Below are 19,232 nucleotides of genomic sequence, written 5' to 3' on the forward strand. Positions count from 1 at the left end.
GTCTCGAACATAAGTTTTCTCTTCCGTAAGTAAAATAGATCGCATCCACATTAGACGATACTCATCGACAAGCAACCTTACAGAACATTGATAATTAGTATAAACGATAAAAAACGACCACTTTCTTGTTTTTAATGCGTTTGTATCAAAACTAAGGGTTCTAGTTATTGTTCAAAAATGTCTTTTTACGTTATACTAAGACTAAGTAAAATCGTCCTCGACAATATTTGAGCGTTCGTATTAGACTTCTTATGATAAGTAAAATTGTTCTCTCGATGATAAATATTATTTTAATTTATAAAAACTAAAGTATAACGAATAACTATTGAGCTTTATGCGTGTGGAATGGAACTGTTGGTTAGTGTTATATTTTTAAATTGTCAATTGTGGATAGTACTTCGAACAAGTAAACGAGAACCGTTATTAACTTTATTAATATTATTGGAGTTCAGTTGGAAAACAAATAATTCTTTTGCGTAGTGCGTTATATATTACTTTGCAAATTGAGAGGTATATTCGGAATGAGTAGAAATCTCAATCTGGTCTAGTCAAATTGTCAATAATGTAGATTATTGTAAATAAGTAAAAAAGTCCTTCAAATGTTTGAGATAACAGTATCTTAAATCAATTGGTTACTGGCATTACTTTCACTGAAAATTACAAGAATAAGTCTCGAACATAAGTTTTCTCTTCCGTAAGTAAAATATATCGCATCAACATTAGACGATACTCATCGACAAGCAACCTTACAGAACATTGATAATTAGTATAAACGATAAAAAACGACTACTTTCCTGTTTTTAATGCGTGTGTATCAAAATTAAGGGCTCTAGTTATTGTTAAAAAATGTCTTTTTACGTTATACTAAGACTAAGTAAAATCGTCCTCTACAATATTTGAGCGTTCGTATTAGACTTCTGATGATAAGTAAAATTGTTCTTTCGATGATAAATATTATTTTAATTTATAAAAACTAAAGTATAACGAATAACTATTGAGCTTTATGCGTGTGGAATGGAACTGTTGGTTAGTGTTATATTTTTAAATTGTCAATTGTGGATAGTACTTCGAACAAGTAAACGAGAACCGTTATTAACTTTATTAATATTATTGGAGTTCAGTTGGAAAACAAATAATTCTTTTGCGTAGGATGTTGAATATTACTTTGCAAATTGAGAGGTATATTCGGAATGAGTAGAAATCTCAATCTGGTCTAGTCAAATTGTCAATAATGTGGATTATTGTAAATAAGTAAAAAAGTCCTTCAAATGTTTGAGATAACAGTATCTTAAATCAATTGGTTACTGGCATCACTTTCACTGAAAATTACAAGAATAAGTCTCGAACATAAGTTTTCTCTTCCGTAAGTAAAATATATCGCATCAACATTAGACGATACTCATCGACAAGCAACCTTACAGAACATTGATAATTAGTATAAACGATAAAAAACGACTACTTTCCTGTTTTTAATGCGTTTGTATCAAAATTAAGGGTTCTAGTTATTGTTCAAAAATGTCTTTTTACGTTATACTAAGACTAAGTAAAATCGTCCTCTACAATATTTGAGCGTTCGTATTAGACTTCTTATGATAAGTAAAATTGTTCTCTCGATGATAAATATTATTTTAATTTATAAAAACTAAAGTATAACGAATAACTATTGAGCTTTATGCGTGTGGAATGGAACTGTTGGTTAGTGTTATATTTTTAAATTGTCAATTGTGGATAGTACTTCGAACAAGTAAACGAGAACCGTTATTAACTTTATTAATATTATTGGAGTTCAGTTGGAAAACAAATAATTCTTTTGCGTAGTGCGTTATATATTACTTTGCAAATTGAGAGGTATATTCGGAATGAGTAGAAATCTCAATCTGGTCTAGTCAAATTGTCAATAATGTAGATTATTGTAAATAAGTAAAAAAGTCCTTCAAATGTTTGAGATAACAGTATCTTAAATCAATTGGTTACTGGCATTACTTTCACTGAAAATTACAAGAATAAGTCTCGAACATAAGTTTTCTCTTCCGTAAGTAAAATATATCGCATCAACATTAGACGATACTCATCGACAAGCAACCTTACAGAACATTGATAATTAGTATAAACGATAAAAAACGACTACTTTCCTGTTTTTAATGCGTGTGTATCAAAATTAAGGGCTCTAGTTATTGTTAAAAAATGTCTTTTTACGTTATACTAAGACTAAGTAAAATCGTCCTCTACAATATTTGAGCGTTCGTATTAGACTTCTTATGATAAGTAAAATTGTTCTCTCGATGATAAATATTATTTTAATTTATAAAAACTAAAGTATAACGAATAACTATTGAGCTTTATGCGTGTGGAATGGAACTGTTGGTTAGTGTTATATTTTTAAATTGTCAATTGTGGATAGTACTTCGAACAAGTAAACGAGAACCGTTATTAACTTTATTAATATTATTGGAGTTCAGTTGGAAAACAAATAATTCTTTTGCGTAGTGCGTTATATATTACTTTGCAAATTGAGAGGTATATTCGGAATGAGTAGAAATCTCAATCTGGTCTAGTCAAATTGTCAATAATGTGGATTATTGTAAATAAGTAAAAAAGTCCTTCAAATGTTTGAGATAACAGTATCTTAAATCAATTGGTTACTGGCATTACTTTCACTGAAAATTACAAGAATAAGTCTCGAACATAAGTTTTCTCTTCCGTAAGTAAAATAGATCGCATCAACATTAGACGATACTCATCGACAAGCAACCTTACAGAACATTGATAATTAGTATAAACGATAAAAAACGACTACTTTCCTGTTTTTAATGCCTTTGTATCAAAACTAAGGGTTCTAGTTATTATTCAAAAATGTCTTTTTACGTTATACTAAGACTAAGTAAAATCGTCCTCGACAATATTTGAGCGTTCGTATTAGACTTCTTATGATAAGTAAAATTGTTCTCTCGATGATAAATATTATTTTAATTTATAAAAACTAAAGTATAACGAATAACTATTGAGCTTTATGCGTGTGGAATGGAACTGTTGGTTAGTGTTATATTTTTAAATTGTCAATTGTGGATAGTACTTCGAACAAGTAAACGAGAACCGTTATTAACTTTATTAATATTATTGGAGTTCAGTTGGAAAACAAATAATTCTTTTGCGTAGTGCGTTATATATTACTTTGCAAATTGAGAGGTATATTCGGAATGAGTAGAAATCTCAATCTGGTCTAGTCAAATTGTCAATAATGTAGATTATTGTAAATAAGTAAAAAAGTCCTTCAAATGTTTGAGATAACAGTATCTTAAATCAATTGGTTACTGGCATTACTTTCACTGAAAATTACAAGAATAAGTCTCGAACATAAGTTTTCTCTTCCGTAAGTAAAATATATCGCATCAACATTAGACGATACTCATCGACAAGCAACCTTACAGAACATTGATAATTAGTATAAACGATAAAAAACGACTACTTTCCTGTTTTTAATGCGTGTGTATCAAAATTAAGGGCTCTAGTTATTGTTAAAAAATGTCTTTTTACGTTATACTAAGACTAAGTAAAATCGTCCTCTACAATATTTGAGCGTTCGTATTAGACTTCTTATGATAAGTAAAATTGTTCTCTCGATGATAAATATTATTTTAATTTATAAAAACTAAAGTATAACGAATAACTATTGAGCTTTATGCGTGTGGAATGGAACTGTTGGTTAGTGTTATATTTTTAAATTGTCAATTGTGGATAGTACTTCGAACAAGTAAACGAGAACCGTTATTAACTTTATTAATATTATTGGAGTTCAGTTGGAAAACAAATAATTCTTTTGCGTAGTGCGTTATATATTACTTTGCAAATTGAGAGGTATATTCGGAATGAGTAGAAATCTCAATCTGGTCTAGTCAAATTGTCAATAATGTGGATTATTGTAAATAAGTAAAAAAGTCCTTCAAATGTTTGAGATAACAGTATCTTAAATCAATTGGTTACTGGCATTACTTTCACTGAAAATTACAAGAATAAGTCTCGAACATAAGTTTTCTCTTCCGTAAGTAAAATAGATCGCATCAACATTAGACGATACTCATCGACAAGCAACCTTACAGAACATTGATAATTAGTATAAACGATAAAAAACGACTACTTTCCTGTTTTTAATGCCTTTGTATCAAAACTAAGGGTTCTAGTTATTATTCAAAAATGTCTTTTTACGTTATACTAAGACTAAGTAAAATCGTCCTCGACAATATTTGAGCGTTCGTATTAGACTTCTGATGATAAGTAAAATTGTTCTTTCGATGATAAATATTATTTTAATTTATAAAAACTAAAGTATAACGAATAACTATTGAGCTTTATGCGTGTGGAATGGAACTGTTGGTTAGTGTTATATTTTTAAATTGTCAATTGTGGATAGTACTTCGAACAAGTAAACGAGAACCGTTATTAACTTTATTAATATTATTGGAGTTCAGTTGGAAAACAAATAATTCTTTTGCGTAGGATGTTGAATATTACTTTGCAAATTGAGAGGTATATTCGGAATGAGTAGAAATCTCAATCTGGTCTAGTCAAATTGTCAATAATGTGGATTATTGTAAATAAGTAAAAAAGTCCTTCAAATGTTTGAGATAACAGTATCTTAAATCAATTGGTTACTGGCATCACTTTCACTGAAAATTACAAGAATAAGTCTCGAACATAAGTTTTCTCTTCCGTAAGTAAAATAGATCGCATCAACATTAGACGATACTCATCGACAAGCAACCTTACAGAACATTGATAATTAGTATAAACGATAAAAAACGACTACTTTCCTGTTTTTAATGCGTTTGTATCAAAATTAAGGGTTCTAGTTATTGTTAAAAAATGTCTTTTTACGTTATACTAAGACTAAGTAAAATCGTCCTCGACAATATTTGAGCGTTCGTATTAGACTTCTGATGATAAGTAAAATTGTTCTTTCGATGATAAATATTATTTTAATTTATAAAAACTATAGTATAACGAATAACTATTGAGCTTTATGCGTGTGGAATGGAACTGTTGGTTAGTGTTATATTTTTAAATTGTCAATTGTGGATAGTACTTCGAACAAGTAAAAGAGACCGTTATTAACTTTATTAAACTTATTATCAAATACGATCTGGAGAATGAATGCTGATCAATGACTTGTACGTATTTGATTTTATTTAGAAGTTGGGAAGCTTTACAATTGTCTCATTTATCTTCTTTCTATCTAAATGATTGATTGGAAGCTTCGGTTCGAGGAAAATATAAATAAGTACAATTACTTTGTTTATCATTTCATACAAAAGAAAAGTCTTATTCTAGAATTAATTTTTATCGTGAAAATATATGATATATTGAAAAAGTTTTTAACTTTATTAAAATACAAACATTATATTATAATATCAACATTATAATAATCATAACTAAACCTTTAATCGTTTAGGCTTTGGTCCATTGCTATCTACTTTAGTATCCTTTAACTTGCACATATTATCAATGTCATTAATAAATTTACTTTTTATTTTATTTAAAAATACTTGTACTAATTCTCTCTTGTCATTTTGGTTTGTTTTTGAACATTCTATTTTTAATAACAATCCAGATTGCTTGAAATATGCTCTTATTTTATATGCTACATGTGAAATTGTCACATGTTCTCTATCGCCCATTATATAAGCTGCTTTGACTCAAGTATTGTAACACTGTATATTAAATATGTCAGAGAACTGTGTTAGTTTTGGCTCAAGGGTTTGACAACCGATGTAGAACCGTATAACAAAATTTTTATTTTTGCTTTCTTTATCTGTTTGGCAAAGATATTTGTCGTACAAGTCAAATAGCGTATCTGCGAGTATCGTCGTTGTAATTCTATCGTTTTTTAAAGATGCATGTACCACCTTTTGGCTATATTGTGAATAGTTTTCTAAAGAGGTTAGCATTTTTACAGCAGGATTATTAGCTGCACTAAAATTGTGTTTCTGAATATATTGCCCTTGTTTTCTATATGAATTCAAAATTAATTTTCTTTCGGCTGAATGCATAGGCAGTTCAAGGCATTCTTTAACATCTTCATTATAATTCAAATGCTTTTTTAAGTGTCTTGGAAGCTTTCATGTTTCTTCGTTGCATAAAGGGCAATAAAAAGCTTATCTTTCAGTTTTTTCGTTTTTTTCCGGGATTGTTGATAAACATTTAGTCTCTTCAATTTCTAATACATGTTTTGTTTGGACATATTCGAGTATACTTTGAAGATCTCTGACGTTTGTACCTTAAGAAAAATAATTTATGTTAAAAACAATTTTGTAAAACATCAAAATACAACTTTGTAAACATTCTTTTATACTGTCTACGCGATTTAGTGACAATGTACAAACGAAAGACACTAACATTTTTTGAACATCTTTCTGAAACCATTAATGTTGTTATGAATGAAGAAAATTCAATTAAATGACTGGAACATTATAAAAAGAAATCACATAAGTTCTAATTATTGAAAAAAGGCTAAAACGTTGACTTGTTTCATTTTTAAGAAATATACTATCCACTAAAATTATATTTCGTTCATTTGTACTAATACTAATGGTTTTAGAAGTGGCTTGAAAATTCTTCTGCCTGTTTCGTCCATGCATTATCCAGAAATTACGTGGACTGTGCAAAACAATTTTTATCAGTGTTCGATTTTCTACTGGGGCACTGTAGGTTTGACCACCCTTAAAGAATCTTAAAATATAAGTGATGTTATATGATTTAAGTGTGCAAAATTTTAAATCAATTGAAATTAATCGTATAAAATGAAGTTTTCTGTCCTCTCAAAAGACATTAGATAAATGGTAACTACTTGAGTTTTTAAACATTTAAAATAATAGAAACCGTAATACTACTGTACGATCTAATCAAGGTAATTTTAATTTGTAGGAAATTAACAAACCTTCTAGAAATCCTTGGACATTACTTATATCTAAAGTGTCTTCAGACGAACTTAAAATATTGGTCAAAAGTTCTTGTGATAAATTTAGATTTTTTACGAGAAGTTTAAACATTGAATTTTTCTTCAACGTTTGTCCAATTTTTATTCGTACTGATCGTACAGTTGTTAATATGTTTTGGAAAGATCCGACTGCTTTTGGAATGGTCTGCATCACATCTGAAAAATACATTAAAATTTGGAAAAATAAAAAAATGTAATAAATAACAATTTTTAAAAAATTTATTATACAATGAGAGTTATATACGTCTACCTAATCATGCAGTTCATTTTATAATTTTCTAAGATATGCGTTTTGTGTATGCTTGGAGAGTAATAGAGTGATAGAGATAGAAAGAGAGAAAAGAGAAAGGGAGAGGGATGTGGATGAGAACGAGAGAGGGGGAGAAGAAGGGGGAGGAAGGAAAAGAGAGAGAGAGAGAGAGAGAGATTAGATAGCTTAGATTAGATAAGATTTTAATACTGTGCTGTTTAATTTGTATTATGTTGTGCAAATCAATTATAAAGAATAAGATTAAAAGCATATACATTTCGTAAAATTGTGAGAAAGCTTGGTGGATGAAAAATGAATTGTGGTATGCGATGAGTAATTATATAAAAGTTATGAGAAATTAATATGTGTTATCAAGGTCGAATAAGTATTGTCTGGCTTTTTGTTTAAAGAATGAAATAGAAGCAGTATTGCATATGTGTGAAAGTAATGTGTTCTAGAGATATGCGGCGTTTATATATATGGAATGAGTTCCTTAACGCCTTCGTCGCGAAGGTCGGGATGTCTAGGGGTGCCACCTCACCCCTTTCAGGACGGAGTGCAACGAGGAAGTCAAAGTAGGCAAATATGTAAGATGGCTGCTGTGTTAAAGAGTTTTTTTAAGAAACCAGCTATGAAGTACATCCTACGTCTGGCGTTAGTAAGTCAATGCAGCTCGCTCCTGAAAAGGGTGATGTGCTCATCCCTTTTGAAACCATAGATATAACATATTACCGTGTTCACAAGTTTGGAGTTTTGTGTCAAGATCTTGCGTCAGGTAACCGTAAACTAATGAGCAGTAGTCAATAATAGGAAATAGAAGGGCCTGCACCGAATGCTTGTGCAGCCTGAAATTAGTGTTATTCTTGAAGAAAAATAACCTGTACATTATAGTATGAACACGCTTATATAAAAGTGTAATATGCTCTTTCCACGTTAGTTTAGAGTCTAGCACCACGCCCAGACTGCGCACTGATGACTCGTAATCGACCCGAGCTCTCCCTGTTTTGATGTAGGTGTTAGTTTTAGATGATAAGTTGTTGATGTAGTAGGGGAAGCCCAGGACGATTGCCTTGGCTTTAAGGGCATTGAGTTTAAGATGGTTATTTGCAGCCCAGCTTATTATCCTATCAGCATTTGCACTCATCTTCGCGGAACAAGAATCGAGCTCCTCAAGGTGGCATTGACTGTAAATTTGTAAGTCATCCGTATAGATCAGATGCGATACATTAGAATCTAAATAGAAACGGATGTCGTTGACGTATAACTTTGAGGTCCCAGAACCGATCCTTTTGACACTCCAGTGTTAAGGGGCCAGAAGGTGGATTTTTCGTTGTTATCGCCAATAACGGCCTGTTCTCTTCCCGCGAGGTAAGCGGCAAGTCATCGAATGACTCGCTTAAAAAAGCTGAAGAAAGATAGCTTTCTAAGGAGCTATGCGTGACACACTGTGTCAAACGCTTTGCTGGCGTCAAAGAGGAGAAGAAATGTAACCATCTTTTGGTTAATGCCAAGCCTGACATCATCAGTGAACTTAATTAAGCCGGCTGAGTGCTGTGGCCGGTGCGAAAACTAGTCTGCAGGTCATCGAGTAGAAGTCATGACTTGAGATATCCAGAGAACTGTCTGTGCACCAGCCACTCTAGCGCCTTGGACAAGAAACAAAGAAGGAAGATCGGACGGTAATGATGTTGGAGAGCTGACCTTGTTACGCACAAGCGACTAGGCTGAGGGTAAGCGCGACTCGCTTAAAGACAGGTTGAATATACGACGAAGTAAGGAAACGAGTACTGGCAATGCCTTGGAAATGACAAACCTGTGGGATGCCATCGCTGCCCCTGGCCTAAAAATTGAAGTGTGATACTGCAGCCAAGACATCCGATTCCGTTATTTCCCTGAAGTTGAAATATTCGGGGTATTCAAGACTTCCAAGGGTCCGCAGAAAATAATCAACAGGAGGAGTACACGGGGTTGATGGAAATTTCGTTGTAATGGATGTTTAAATTCTCCAAAGAGAAGCGAGATAGAGTGTTTTCTCTTTTGGTGGTAATTCGAAGAGTCTCTAGATCTCTCCATATCTCACCGACATCGGTCAGGGTTGACAGGCGTGAATGATAAAAATTCAGCCTGGCCTCCTCGACCTGTCTATAAGCATCGTCCCTAGCAAGTCTATAAAAAAGTAGATCCCAGGGTAGACGAGTTCTGCTGAACCGGCTGTATAGTCTGTTTCGCTCAGATACAAGGTCACGAAGAGCCGTGGTGAACCACGGGTGACGCTTCGGTCTTGGGGTCACGGTACGTAATGAAGCAAGATGATTTATGGCATTCGTAAGATTGGCGTTTATAATGGCAATTCAATCATCAAGTGATGAGGCGGGGAGGGATGACCAGACACATGAGCTAAGAAAGTCCCTTAGCTTCTTGGCACAGATTCCTTTGTAATTTATGTAGGAGTATGTTTTAGGAGCGTTGCGTGAAATGTGTAAAATAAAATTTTGTTAAGCTAGCGTACACGAACGATAAGTAATGACGAGTAATAATTTCACTAAAATAACACGCAGTCTTATGAAGAGTACCAATTATTTTCGAATATTACAGCATTAACTGTAAGTTTTTTGTACATTTATTGCTTCTAAATGTAATTGACAGTGTTTAACTAATAAACAAAAGACTAACAAATGATAAAAAATAACAAATGAATGGGTATGAACATATTTTGTATAGTGCTGTATCGGCTATACTAGCTAAATTAAAAAATTGTTTCGAAAACTAACTGGTTCAGAAAATTGTTTTTCTGAACACGTGCATGAAAAAGACCAGTTTACATGCATCTAAAGTGAATGGCAAGCTGTTCATTTCGAGCGTGAGAGAGTGGCTTATGACGCAAAATACGCAACTTACCATTCACTCTATATGCATGAAAACGGGTCTTTACAGGCACTTGTCAAAAAAAGTACAGTGTGTAACAAGGGGAGGAGGGCAATTTTTAACTCGGGTGAGATTTGAGCACTCGTCTCCGTCTCGGGCGCCTGCTCCAACTCGTGCTGAAATCTCACCTTCGTTAGAAATAGCCTTTCCCCCCCCCCCCTCCTAGTTGCACAATATACTATTAGAAAACAACTAGTTCAAAAAATTGTTTTATAAACATGGCTGGTCATATTCTAAACTAGCTGGTTTCCAAAACAATTTTTTTAACTAGCAGGTTCCTATTATAAACTTTTGTTTAAAGAAGATTTGAATCATATTTCCGCACTTGGCTGATAATCCAGACTTTCATCGCTTTCTTTCAACGAGTCATCAGTAACAGAATGACTGGTATCTAGTGTAGAAGTATTGCTGACATCATAATTATTAACTGATTCGTTTTCTTTGTCTACGCCTGGTTTAGAACTCGTGCCTTGACCACTTTGTTTTTCTAGTGTAGATATTACAGTTGAATCAATGAGGTTCTGACAATAAATGCCTTTATGTATATCAATACTGTGACCCATGTGATTGGCTACACGACGAACTTCTCCCTGATCCATGTTTCTGCAGTTTGTCGCTAAGTGCTTACGCAAAAATGTTGCTCTCAACAAATTTGGTACTTCAGCTCCACATAAGTTAGCAAAATCACGCATTAATGCGCATGAATTTAGGGTTTTATACCGTTCACCTTCTGATGGGATACCAAACATAAATGGATTACTTCTAGATGCTTTTTTCATAAACTTAGGACGGTGTCTTAATATAAGTTTATAGGATTCATAATCATTTATATCTAAGTATATAATGACAGTGCGATTGAAACAGAATGCGCCCTATTAAGATCTGACAGACTTGCCCCGACCTCTCGTGGTGAGCAGCAATACTAGACAATCCCAGGCTAGCATAGCAATTTAAGATAAATTTGTCATTTTTACTAATAATTACTGTCAATAATTATAGTGGAGTGTAAAATTGTAGGAGCAGACAAAACAAGAATTGAAATCTTAGTTTTTATTGCTTCTCTATGTAAACAAGCAGAAGTATTTAGCAACCCCGAAAAAAAGATCTATGTTGAATGCAAAGAAAATTGATTTATACGTTACCGACAGAAAATAATTAAAAAATGCTCGCTGGATATATTTTTTTTAAATCATAATTTTTTAAAGCAGCATTATACAGCTTTTATATCGTACAAATAGGCTACTTCACTTATTCTATGCAGCGAAAATCTAGAAACAGCCTTATATTGGCATAAGAGTAGCATAAAACGTTTGCAATTTAATTGCGGATTCTACAAGTGCCTAGGGATTCGCAAAACTCACAGTATTTTTGCAAAAAATAATGTTGGTTTAATTAGCATCTCCCCTCCATGCTCTCCAAATTACACATTCACATCCAAATTACAATTCGCGGCAGTCTGCTTTCTGTTCTTCTATTGGCGCGTGACGGCCATAACAGCTGAGACGAGTACTGGCACAATCTGGGCCAAGCTTGCAGGGGAAACATCCACATACTGCCATATTTACAGCACGCGAATTATAAGAATGTCGCGAACATAAGTTTTCGACCATAAGTAAAATAGACCGCACAAACATTAGATGATATTCATCGACATGCAACCTTGCGGTTTCTATCGATAATTAGTATAAACGATGAAAAATTACTACTTTAGTGTTGTTAATGCGTCCGTATTAGGACTAAGGATTTGAATTATGGTACCAGCACGTCATTTTCCTTCATACTAAAACCAAGTAAAAAAGTCCTTAAAAACTATTGTGCGTTTTAGCGGTGCGGATTAGTGGTTTATGCGTGTGAAACGATACTTTTGGTTAGTGTTATATTGCTAAATTGTGAACTAAGGAAAGTACTTCGAAGAAGTAAAAGGGTCCTCTAATAACTTTATTAAGAGGATTAAAATTTAGTTGAGGAACAAACAATATTCTTGTATAAAATAATGAATATTACATTGCAAACTCAGTGGTATATTCTGAATAATTAGAATTTTCAATTATGTGAAGTCAAATTGTCAATCTCGTGGATTATTGTAAATAAGTTTATTTATAACCCCTTACTCAACTGTTATAAATAAGTGATTATATGGAATGAAATATAAAATACGAACCGTTTGTTTAAATTGATTCTTCATACTTCCACTCATCACTATAAGAATCATTTTGCACATTAAAAATTAATTGTGGTGTCAGGTTCATCGAATTACTGCTACTATCAACATCGACATCATTACGCAAATCAGAAATATTTATTTCACGACTGCTATCATCTCAAACTGTAAGAAACAAAAAAAAAAAAAGAATTAATCTTCCAAAAAAAAATTGTTTACAGACATAAACAAGATTTTATTCTAATTGCTTATTTTTGGAATAAACCTTAAGGGGATGCGTCCCAAAAAACACTGTTTTTCTATTACATAAAACTTTTTGAATAAAGCTAATAATATATATATATATAGAAGTATACATATATATTTTAACAACTTTTTGAATAAAGTTTGCAAATGAAAAACCGAGTCTGTAGCGCTGTAGTGTTAAGTTTAATGAATCGTTCTACCGAAAGAAAAATTCGATCGGACTTTCGAATTTGCGAAGCTTTCGGATTTGCGAAGCTTTTGCGCCGACATCCGTTAATTTTCAGTTATGGAAACCTAAATATTTAATATTGCAACTCATATCTCGTGCATTGATCTGAAACAATGGATCAGACTATTCAGACTGAAAGAGCAATGAAGAGCCGATTGCCGTAGTCGGGTGGGAGGATGGCAGGAGAGTGAATATCAAAAAGAAACATGAAAGTACGCTGTTTCAGACACGCTTTACAGGCAAATCATCACGAAAAAGTCCCGACCGATATGTGTGCAGTGTTTCTGAGGCACGCAAGAATTCTCCTGAGGACAAACCCATCTCAGACACAACATTTGTTCGGGTTATAAGTAGAATTTTAAATTTCGCGCTGTAGGGCATCTCCTGTTTTACGCGGGCCCCGGCGTGTGGGAGCACATGCTGTTTAGTTTTGACAGCTCCTCCGAAGGAACCGGTCACTTTAGCTTATCAGGGTTCATTTGAGTTTTTGCTTCCTCCTAGAGGAAACTTTGTAATTTTTTTTTTTTTGTTACTGTACATCGAGCGTTTCAGGTCTTCACGAACGTCCTATTCAGGACGGCTGACCTTTCTTTGTAGCGTGCACCGCGTTGTGTGTGTGAATTGTGTGAGCGGCATGCAGTGTGTGTGTTTCCTCGTGTGCTGGGACGTCGGCCATGTGTAAGCTTTCTCGACGTGCTGACCTCCACCCGGCGGTCGTCACCTACGCGGCAGGGCTGAAAAGATCTGCCCGTGGTTTGGGATATGTTCCCTCGAGACGTCTAAGCGTCCTGCGACCAAGGAAGGTGCATCCCACCCACGTGCGGACAGGACTTCTCGTCGTGCCGTCCACGTTCTTTGTGTTCAAGAAGAAGAGCTCTCCAGCGTGCGCAAAGGTACCTCGCGGCGATAACGTTAATTTATGTGCGTTTTTCTCTCTGTTTGCCTATATTAGAATCTCTTTTATTGTATACGCGTAAATTGTAATTGCGTTTCTCTCTCTATTTTGTCTATATTATAGTCTCTTTCATTTGTATAGTTTCCTTTGCCTAATTAATATGCTTGCCCCGGCTTTTCTCTCTAATTCGTGAAAGTTTTAACGCTGAGGCAAGTAGTCTTTTTCCCGCAAAATTTGTGTACTATCGATTTGACTTCCCAACCTTCCCTCACTCATTTCACCGTTTTAAATTTATTATATACGTATGTATTTAGAACTCATTAGCTTTTCTTCAACATTGAATAATAAATAATCCATATGCTTTTTACTTATTCTTATTAAAGTTACAGAAATGGCTTATCCTTTTTAAAATTTTTTATATTTTTGTAAGAAATATTACTGTAGATTTTCAATTTTAAATTTTATGTGTCGATGACTGAGTGGAAGAACGACGTATTTCGGCGGCGGTTTCAAAATACCATACCTTAGGATTTACTTAAAAAACGCCGTGGCTATTTTGTAAATAACTTCTATCCGTAAAAAAAGGCCGTACTACATTTTTTTAAGTCAATCAAAATAGTATTCTTTTAGATATAATAAGTGATGGAAAAGCTGTTGAAATATTAAAAGTGTTATTAATTTAAAAATATATTTAATATCTATGTTTGGCGTGATTTGAATAGATTTTTTTATCCATTGTTATATCTATAAGTAAAATACTTTGATTATTATCACTAGATAGCCATAAAATATAAATTACAATAAATATTATAATTTGTATAAAATACAAAGTTAAGATAAATTTAAAAATTAAAATTTGATAAATTCATTGAGACAATCTCACTAACTTTAGTAACTTTCAAACTGCTATGACGATTATTCAAACTAATTTTGAAAGGTTAACTCACGTCTATATCAGATCAAGGCTTATTTATTATTTAATTTAGAGTAGATAGGTTCATAATAATGCATAACGATCAGATTGCCAGACGCTTCGGAGCTGTAGGCTAGGTAGAGTATGAGTGAGAGAAGGAAGAAACGAGCAGTGGACGATGCGACGCCTTTGCTTGTGGAGATTGCTTCCGGCATCGAAATTGGCACGACACGAGATTTACCGTTATCCACGCAAGTAAAAGTATGCGGTTGTGTATGTCTGTTAGTTATCTACATTTTAGTGATCCGTGCATTGGCGACCTCTCAATACGAGGGACCCTTAGATATGCTTTCGCTCCGATAAACTCTTGTATTATAAACGAGACTATGGCAGGGATAGTCGAGCGAGGGACTCCAAGACTGGAAGTGTGAGCGAGCGTTAGAGCCAGTGAAGCTAACTCGGACCGGGATCCGGAGCGTGTGCAGTGGCCTGCTCCTTCCGAACTCGGTCCTTCCAAAAAACGGCTGTCGCAAAGCTCCGCCTACTATCTTTTTTAAACCTCGCGCATGTGCGGAGCGTTAATGAGAGCATGGGAGCGGAGTAGGCCACTGCACACGCTCCGAATCCCGGTCCGAGTTAGCTTCACTGGTTAGAGCAGCTTCTGACCTGTCAAACAGCGTATGGCACTCAGAGATGAAAACCGTGAGTAGGACTAGTGAAATCGCACGCGATACTAAAGGAACGGCTTCCAGCTAGAGAAAATTCTTTTGCACTTCGACTCTCAATCTATCGGACAACGCTCCAACGTTATAGAACTCTGCTCCACATTATTATAACTTAAAATTGTACTATAAAACTGTTTCTACCAAAAGAAAGTATAAATATAAATTATAAATAAATATTTTCATATACTTACTTGCGTGTAAATCATCGCTGGAATCTAAGTGTAGAGAGATAGATAAATCTAATGATGATTCATTATCATCTTAAGCTTGTTTTTGGCATTCAGCTTGAAAATCAGGCGTTGCTTGTTCTTTTTGGTATTCAGCATGTTCTTTTTCTTTTTTTTTTTGGCATTCAGCTTGAGAATCAGGCGGTGCTTGTTTATTTTGGCATTCAGCTTGTTCTTCTTCTTTTTCTTTTTGGTATTCAACTTGTTCTTCTTGTTGTTCTTTGTGGCACTCAGCTTGAGTATCATGAGATACTTGTTCTTGAAAAATATTCAATAGCATTAGACAATGCAAACATAGTAAACTTGAGAAGTGTAATAAGACGTAAGAAATTGTAAAAGTCAACACAATAGTATAAAATTATAATGAATTTATTATATCTGTTTTTTTTTTGTCCATAAACATGGACGTGACTATATCGAAAAATGTATAGTATTTGATAATTTGCTATATACGATATATTTTGGTACATCCTCTTGCATTTGATTATACATATCTATTAATGAGAATTTTCGTCAAGATAGAAAATAAGTCGATTTGTAAATCCTTATAAACAACATATACCTAATAATGGCAAACTATATTTATAAAGGTACTAAAATAAAGTCGTTTGAAAAATAGTGACTATCAGAGTTTTCAAGATCCGTGGCCTACTTAAAATGAGCACACAATAAGTAATAACGACCTCAAAATGAAACTTTTAAGAATCGAAGAATTAGAAATAAGAGAAATAGACCTATGGTAAATTTTATTCGAAACTACACTGACTGAGAACAGAAGCTTTCTTCTCAAGCAAAAATCATAGAACCCTTTTGAAATGAGCGTCGTTCGTACAAATTAGAGCGTCATCTTTGAACGGTTTTCTTTGAAGCTGAGCTTTGGTATACATTGTCCGTATTTCTATCAAATACAAGTGACAATGACAGTGGCAGTGTAGGGTTGTGAGAGTTCTTGAAAAATTCGAGCAGCTCGACGAACTCGACAAAATACTCAGCTCGATTAGATTCGGATTTTTCGTGAACTTGCACAATCCTAAAGTAATAGTGACCGTGAAAATATAAAAATATTAGGAGAGAAGAATGCACAGCCATCTGTAAAAAAAGTAAAATCTCAAGACAATCCAAAAGTGGCTTATATGTACATGTAAACACACTTACACATACATATATGCATATATCTGACGCGAAAGTGTTTTTTCCCTAGGGACGAAAGTGCTTACTAGGAAAAAAATAATTTCGCCTCAAATATGTGTTTTTTTATTCGAAAAAATATACTGAAGATTAAAAAATGTTTGATGATTATCGCCTGATAATCAGCTGATTATCATTAGCATTTTATCTCATATAAACACATATTTGTAACTATCAGCTTAAATAAAAATATTAAGCTGATATCACCTGATAATCAGCTGACACGATTATTAACAGATTATCAGCTAATAATCAGTTGATTGTCATCTGATTTTTTCAGTAGGGCATTACATACAGACTATATACAAGAATGGGCATACACAATCTGTATACAGACTGTATATAAAATTGGTATATAAAGATTAACTTGACCAGAATTATGTCCTTTTGGTTAATAAATATCATAATAACCATATGCTCCGTAATGTTTAGATTTGTTTCAAGTCCGCAAATTCCGTCGTTAACAAAGTTCACCTAAACGAGTAATCGAAAATACACCAATCAATGTTCTACGACGTAGAATTATCGATTATTTATAACTATTTAGTACTATCAAAATTATACATATTGCTCTCCATATTCACCTAAAAATTGATAATTACGAACAAACATGGGAGAGTTAACCCTTGCAATAAATAATTTCACACAAATTCTATTTTGTGATGACGTGTCGTTGGTGTGATATCCAATCTGCTTAGATCAAAATATAAATTCTAAAGCTTATGACATTAAAAGGAAATTCCTCAAGTCAATCACAGTCAGCTATGACATATTAGTCACAATATCATAGCGACTCGCATCGTCTCACGTCTAATTTCGAGTAATTTCGGAGTCTACAAGCAGAAAAATCGCGTAAAGTATCTCGACGATTCGTGCGACCACTATAAGAGTTTTCGGAAATAACTGTTGATACAAAACGCGACTCGATTCGCTGATTACCCGCTTCGCATCTGGTATGGACATCTTCCGCGATTCAATACGTTGTGAGAGAGGCCTCTAGAGGGGACGAATTTGACTCCGGGGTCGCCCGGTTGAGATCATCCGAGCGCGATCAGAACTGCTAGAGAGGATTATCCAGTGAGTGGCCTGTTAGTCGATATCTCTCGACATCAAGGCAAGCATTAAATAATGAGTGATCTCGTGAAATGGTGTATCATCGCAGAAGTATGGTGAAAGTGGAAAGAGCGCCGATTGTTAAGTGCACATCTTAAATCGCGAGATAGAGAAGTTCGTGGCAAATTTATTTGGTTGCTGTTTTGATCGTAAAGTTGAATTACGCGAATTTCTCGGTGTCATTAAGGTCGCGACGCACGGTATGAAAAATTTTTTTTTTTTTTTTTATTAAAACCTATTATCTCCTGATTGAGTGAACGAAATTGGATGAAATTTGGTTAGAGTATAGTTTGAGTTATGTGGAATAAGAGAAAAATATTGGGAAGGCCCACAATAGTTTTCGGGGGCCCTAAAATTCGAAGAAAAAAGGCCCATTTTGCGATTGTAGCGATAAAATGTTTGCCTTTTTCCCAATATTTTTCTCTTATTCAACATAACTCAAAATATACTCAAACGAAATTTCATCCAATTCCGTTTACTCAATCGTGAGATATTAGGTTTCAATACAAAAAAAAATTGTTTCACACCGTGCGGCGGTTATCACCTTGTGGTGACTCGGAGCGTCGGCCATCTTAAAGTCGGTTTGAGAATTTATGTACACGAGTGCTCGCATTGATCACGACCTTTGTCAATTAAAAATAATTGATTCTTTTGTTGATTTAATTAAGTTGTTCGGACAGAGTAAAATTTCATTTTGCACTAGTGGTGATAAATATGCAACATGATCTCATACGCATCAATCTTTCTTTTGTGTTTAAGGAATGAGTAAGATTATTTTAAATATTTGTGTTCGTAGTTTAACGTAGAGATTCGACTCGACTGATTTATTTTTCTTTTGGTTTATTTATCGCAGTGTGAATTCGAAAATTTCGTTTTTAGTCAACCTTTTAGTAGTGACGCACTTCGACGTGACGATTTATTGTAGCGAAATTGCGTTAATTTTTGTCGTAATTATTGATCGGAGATTTGGGGTGACTACCGACCACAGAGTAATTTACTCGCATTTTCGATCCGAATAACCATTACTGCGAACCTATAATTATTTGATTGCGTCTCGATACAAAAAACCTGTTACGATAATACTTGCATCTATTGTTATTGTACTTCAGTGCGAGTGTATAATTATTTTGCGGCGCTTCGGTCCGAGGGTTTAGTCGGATTACACAACGCTTATGGTTCTCGCGATTTCGCCGAAGATTTCCGTGGTCATATTATTTGAATTTATTTTATTTTGAGTTTCCAATTAGAATAGGACAGCTAGGTTTTAATGAATAAAGCACATTCGTCCAAATGATTATTTACTAAGATTGTAGAGTTTATTTATTTTTTGCATGAGACCTAAACACCTACTCAATTCCCTATCAGAACA

General features: G+C 33.9%; 1 protein-coding gene across 2 annotated transcripts; it reads right to left on the reverse strand.

The window, feature by feature from the left end:
• Positions 1 to 5,344: 5,344 nt before the first annotated feature.
• LOC116418052 lies at positions 5,345 to 15,848 on the reverse strand. 2 transcript variants are annotated; one of them, XR_004228170.1, is made up of 4 exons: positions 15,527 to 15,848; positions 12,328 to 12,492; positions 6,932 to 7,147; positions 5,349 to 6,271 (listed from the first exon to the last, which is right to left on the reverse strand). XR_004228170.1 is itself a non-coding variant. In XM_031933232.1 (3 exons), exons 2-3 carry the CDS (start codon positions 7,140 to 7,142, stop codon positions 6,150 to 6,152), a joined length of 333 nt encoding a protein of 110 aa, XP_031789092.1. In that variant the 5' UTR covers positions 7,143 to 7,147; positions 15,527 to 15,848; the 3' UTR covers positions 5,345 to 6,149. The 2 variants fall into 2 exon arrangements, 1 of the variants encoding a protein (XP_031789092.1); XM_031933232.1 differs by lacking the exon at positions 12,328 to 12,492 and having other exon boundaries at positions 5,345 to 6,271.
• Between the last annotated feature and the right edge of the window lie 3,384 nt (positions 15,849 to 19,232).

Source organism: Nasonia vitripennis, unplaced genomic scaffold (genome assembly GCF_009193385.2).
Source record: "Nasonia vitripennis strain AsymCx unplaced genomic scaffold, Nvit_psr_1.1 unplaced0001, whole genome shotgun sequence".
In the NCBI taxonomy this organism is placed as follows: Eukaryota; Metazoa; Arthropoda; class Insecta; order Hymenoptera; family Pteromalidae; genus Nasonia; species Nasonia vitripennis.

Bases quoted from the DNA above. Each gene is read 5' to 3' on its own strand.
- LOC116418052 (XM_031933232.1), bottom strand. From the start codon at position 7,142: ATGCAGACCATTCCAAAAGCAGTCGGATCTTTCCAAAACATATTAACA. The intron at 6,272-6,931 runs GTTTGTTAATTT...ATTTTTCTTAAG, and splicing joins TGTCCAAGGATTTCTAGAAG to GTACAAACGTCAGAGATCTT.